The sequence below is a fragment of the Limulus polyphemus genome, unplaced genomic scaffold (genome assembly GCF_000517525.1).
Source record: "Limulus polyphemus unplaced genomic scaffold, Limulus_polyphemus-2.1.2 Scaffold33, whole genome shotgun sequence".
Taxonomy (NCBI): Eukaryota; Metazoa; Arthropoda; class Merostomata; order Xiphosura; family Limulidae; genus Limulus; species Limulus polyphemus.
The window spans coordinates 14739-20544 of NW_013665643.1; the positions used below are offsets into that span (position 1 = coordinate 14739).

General features: G+C 30.9%; 1 protein-coding gene across 4 annotated transcripts in view; it reads right to left on the bottom strand.

The window, feature by feature from the left end:
* Positions 1-5806, bottom strand: part of LOC106460446 (ornithine decarboxylase-like) — a 43128-nt gene that overhangs the window by 10826 nt on the left and 26496 nt on the right. For all 4 annotated transcript variants that reach the window (XM_022387297.1, XM_013920144.2, XM_022387291.1 and 1 more), the window contains 2 exons: positions 5185-5350; positions 4878-5031 (listed from right to left, as the gene is read on the bottom strand). In XM_022387297.1, coding sequence (XP_022243005.1) covers positions 4878-5031; positions 5185-5350 — 320 coding nt within the window. The remainder of the gene's footprint in view (positions 1-4877; positions 5032-5184; positions 5351-5806) is intronic.

Consider the following 5806-nt stretch of genomic DNA (forward strand, 5'->3'; position numbering starts at 1 on the left):
AACCCAAGGCAACACACTTTTGAAATGGCCCTGAAATTGCATGTCTCTCATGAAACAATATGTAAACATCTAGGGAATATGGGAAAACTCCATGAAGAAGGTGCTTGGGTGCCTCACGAACACTCTGATGATCATCATTTCCAACGTGTGAACGTTGTCATTCGTCAATTCTGGCGCATAATGCGCGTGAACTATTTTAGGACAGAATTGTCACCAGTTATGAAAAATGGATTCTCTATGTGAATATTAAATGCCAAAAATAATGGCTCAATCCAAAAACCACTTCTGACCCCAAAACCTGGACTCCATCTGCAGAAAGTGATGCTTTGCAATTGGTGGGACATCAAAGGAGTAATTCATTTTGAACTCCTCAATCCACAGCGAACTGTCAATGCAGAGATCTATAGTCAACAACTGGAACGTTTAAATCAAGCCCTTCATCAGAAACACCCTTCACTCGTCAATCGGAAAGGTGTTCTTCTCCACAACAATACACATCCACATGTGGCACATTTGATGAAACACAAGATTATGGAGTTGAGTTGGGAAGTTCCCCCATCCACCATATTCTCCAGTTACGCCACCATCAGATTACCATCTGTTTCGTTCGCTGCAACACCATCTTAATGGGAAAACATATGTAAATGTGGAAGGCATTAAAGAGGACATCGACATGCTTTTTGCTTCAAACATTAACAACCTAATTGTAAGATGTAAAAGCATTATCAATAAGAATGGAGACTATTTCATTTAATAAATGTTTTGTTTTGATATAAAAGTTGTTTGGGTTTTTTCATATATATAAATCAACATTAATTTCTTGATGACCTAATATTTATTTGCACTTATAAGAGGTTTGCATTTAGTTTTTAAGTTAGTGCTCAATGTTTGGTAAGAAATTATCAAACTTACTACAATCTAAGTTTAAACACTAGACAGGTAGTCCAGATTACAGTAAACTCGAGGAGTATTTAGCAGCATACAAAACTTACTATTTTTAAAGTTATTTCTTAAATTATTGAGAGTAAAATGAAAAATCTATCTTCGCAGATAATTATCTAATGTGTATTAATTCTTTTGAAAAGAAATGTATACAGTTATTTCATTAACTTTGAGACAATCTTTGAGACAAGTCAAAGTTCCGTAGCAGATTCATAGCTGCCATTCTATTGCTGTTCCATATTTGATAGTAAACCTGAAGGTTAACTTATCTTAAGCCTTTTCAGTTTGTGAATTTGTTTATTGAATTCCATACAAAGGTATCCAAGGACAATATGCACTAGCTGTCCCTAATTTTAAAGTAATAGACTAGAGGAAAGGAAACTACTCAACACCACCCATTGCTAGCTCTTGGGTTACACTTTATCAATGAATAGAGGGATTAACCATCACATTTTAATGCCCCAACAGCTGAAAGGGTGAGCATGTTCAATGGTGGGATTCAAATCTATGACCCACAGGCTGCAAGTCAAGTGCCCTCACTACCAGGTCATGTAAAGACTCTCCATTTGTGAAAAGCTAAAAGATTTTAAATTCATTCTTCAACATTTTCTAAGAGCCAATAAGTGTGGAAAAGCAACTTTACTATAGCATTTGTACACTTATTTGTCACCACAATTCATTGACTTTTGGAGGTCTGATCTTGATTTCAGGGACTTCCAAAAAATCACATGAATCAAATGGTAGCTTGTACTTATAACCACATGCTTTTCAACACTGAATATTAATTAGTTTTATATTATGAGCTCTTTAAAAAATAAGCTAGAACAAAAAATTAAAAATAGTAAGCTACTGTATTACTTTTGATGACGAGGAATCCACTTTGAAACTAATAATGGTTGGAGATGGCTTGAATGGGTAATAAAGAAAAACTTTAATATAAGTTTAACACAACAGCAAATGTACAACGTTTCGACAAGGTTTTGTCATCGTTAGGTTAGGTTGTCACCTGATGATGACAAAACCTTTTCTAAACGTTGTACATTTGCTGTTGTGTTAAACTTATATTAAAGTTTTTCTTCATTACCCATTCAAGCCGTCTCCAACCATTATTAACTGTATTACTTTATTAAACAGAAAATGAGAGTCAAAAGATTTTCCCCTTCAATGAATGACAGTATGCAAATTCTCTAGTGAAGAAAAAAAAAAAAGACCCCTTTCTTAATGATTTTTGGTTCAAACAGACAATCGTTATTATAAAAATTCTTTTTTTCTTCACTTTCCAAAAATACAACAATAAGGTTTAATAATAAACTTCAATGTTCTGAAGTTTAAATGAAATTTGTTCTGTTCAAAATAATAATGATGAAAAATGTAATTATTGATGTTATGGAACTTACTGATTAATACAGTTTTGTGACAGTTATTCACCTTTATTGAAATACATTAAATCTAGCCCAAAAATCTATCAAATCTGTGAAAAGTAGCCCAAAAAGTTGCTTCCCACAGTTCCTCAATATTTCTCCCAGCCATTTTCTCATGTAGCCCAATACCATAAGGAAACCATTAACCTAGCTACAGTACTTTCCTGTTTACATATTGTATATTATTACACTTTATTTCATAAATACTTATCAATGTCCATAGTATAAAAAAAAATTGCTTTACTTAATTATATTTATATAATCTACAAGTAGTTCTATCCTAAAAAATAAAATAAAATAAATAAAAGTTTAAGACATTTTGGTACTGAACTCAAAGGTGATGTCACCCGAATGTTTTTGATCCTTCATTTTTGGAAGATGAGCAATAATTATTCGATCACACAATTATCTGCATTATCCAAAGTTTGTGGATAGCAATTTTATTTTTTTCCTGTGGTAATTAATGTTTAATTGTACTAATTGACTACATAGTTTCTTTACAATAAATAACAATTTCTTTTATTTATGTACATTATTTGAATGTGATAAACTTAACAATAATATTCTATACATAAGGAAATTTCTTTTATTTATGTACATTATTTGAATGTGATAAACTTAACAATAATATTCTATACATAAGGATCCGAATCATTGAAATATTTTGTTGTTGACTACTGTACTCATTGAACCAAACTAAACTGATCAGATGTTTTGCAATAAAAGACAATTTCTGTAGCTTTCATACAAATATAATTTAACATAAAATCATTTTTAGGAATAATAGTAACACCTAAGGAAACTACAAAAACTTTTCAGGTTTGTTCCCAAGCTTTCAAGCTTCTCATAAGATTCATATCTCTACAAGAAATACAACTAGTCACTTTCCACAAAACCCAAAATTAATTTTCATTTTCCACTGATGTAAGTAAGCTATAATCTGCTGTATCCAATCATACTTAAACATGCCTGTAACTATTTTCAAAGCTTAACTACATTAATAAAAGTTGTTCAGATCACATATTGCAAGATCATAAAAGAGTGGAAACAAAGAAATGTACTGATAACAACATTAAAAGTGTTTTTGTTATCAAGCACAAAGCTAAACAATAAGTTAGCTGTACCGTGCCTATTGTGAGTATCAAAACCCAATTTTTAGCATTAGAAGCCCTCAGACTTACAGCTCAACCACTGGGGGCACCAGTGATAGAAAGAAAATCATATTCTCAAGGAATGATAGTTTCTTACTAAATGTATGCCTATGCATTAGGATTGGCATAAAAAAAATCTGTATAGAGGTGAAAGTTACAAAAAAATTTTCTTTATAAATTACACTGAATAAATGTTACAAAATGAAAAAATATTACTAAGTAAAAAACTGTTGAAACAGTTACAATGGTTATTTTTTATCTATATTTTGAAATCTCATTCATTACACCTGAATGGTGCTCCATGGTTCAAAAAGGGTAAACTTCCTTGATTTTATCATTTTATTGTAAAAAATGACTTGTACTATGGTACAACATATAAAGAGGAAATGAGGTAACATTCTAACCGTGAATTCTTTAGAATCCTTACACATTTAAAACAACTGGTGTCAAGTCTTTTGGTTAAGTAGAGTTGCATCATTTGTTTTATCCTTGATGTTATACTGTTTCTAGTACTGTTTGACAATGGACACTACACTCACTCTTTGATAATACCAAACACCAAACAACCCAAAAAAAGAAAATGAAAGTTACATTTGCATGAAACTAAATCTTAAATTTGAACGTCGTAAGAGAGTTATAACAAGCACTACCACTAGACGAAAAATATATGAACATTAAACTAATAAAGAAACGTTCGAGAAAAATCGATGCGAACATAATGAGAGTTATTTGCTAAGTAAACAATTGATGGTAGTATTGTTGGAAAAGTTAATCAGGTGCTGACTTGTTTCAAGCATATGATCTTAAATTATGTGTTCAGTCTTAAATCTTGGACTCGACACGCTAACAGTTATGTCTCAACTCTCCCTTAAACGTCTCAGTATTCACCATTTTCAAATTTCTTTGAAGAATTGTTATGAACCTAATAGGAAAATGTACCTATTTATTTGTATGATAAATTCATACTGAAGTTAACTTAGAAACAGTACTGTTTCTAGTACTGATGTTATACTGTTTTCTAGTTTTAGAAAAATACCATCAATATATTTTGCAAGTAACTAAAGTTTGTTGAGCAGGTTTTACTATGTATACCCACAAGAGTTTCCTATGTATTTTTTTTTTTTATATGTAAAAGAAAACAATTTAGTGTGTAAATAATAATCAAATTGATTATTAATAAAATCAGTTATCAAGTAGACTAGTATAGGTTTGCACAAAGAAAGAATCATTTATATATATATTTTTAATCACAAAATGTGAATTGAATTTTTAACTAGCCTACGAGAAAGCAAAAGGTTTCCTTTTAAATACACTTGTTGTGGAAAAGCAACAACACAAAAACAGTCTATTTACTAAAAGTAACCTTTATTTGGAGCTCCAACCTGTCTCTCTGCAATAACATTGGCACAAAGAGTGAAGGCAGACGTTGAAAAGTAACGACCTGGCTCAGCAACTATATCAACACCACTATCCAATGGAAAATGTTTCTCTAAAGCTTGATTTACCGCATGAGCAATCTTGAAAAAATACAGAAAAAAGTGATATATACTGCTAGTTGAATGTACATTAGACTTTCAAACACTTTTAAAAATAAAATAAATTCAAAAAAGCAAGATTTAAAATGAAAATTATGAAGTCATGAATTTGTATGCATATGAAAATAGCATTACCTCATCAAAATCAGGACTCTCCTTTTTTGCTCCAGGAAAACCTCCTCCTATGTTCAGAATGGTCATATTAAAGTTCATGCTTATAGCCTTGTCAAACACTTGACGAGCAGAATGTATGGCTTTATCATAATCTGTTTTGTCTACACAGTTACTGCCAACATGGAAGCTGCAAGAATTAAGAAAATGTAAATAAGAATAAAAAAAATAAAATACTCATATAATTATTATGCCAAGTCTGATGAATGTATAAAAAGTTTAACAAAAGCTAAGAAACCATGTTTCTGGTAACATCTATTACTGCTAGTAAAAACTTACTTTTTCAAGAAATATGCTTGCTACAAAAAAAATGATACCTACTTTAAGAAGTACAACAATGAGGTTTTAAATTAAAACTTGTAACATAAATCATTATTCTGCCAAATAATTAAACACTGTAATAAAAAGCATGAGGAGTTTCTTTTTTCTGAAAGAAGAAGAAGGAAAAAAAAACAACAAAACTGAACAACATATGGCCTTCATTCTTAATCTAAGTAAATCAATAGGTTCTTTAACCCTCTTTACATGGGTCACGGGTCAAAGGCCATGTCAGCACATTTGTTCACTCGCATTAAAATTTTTATTG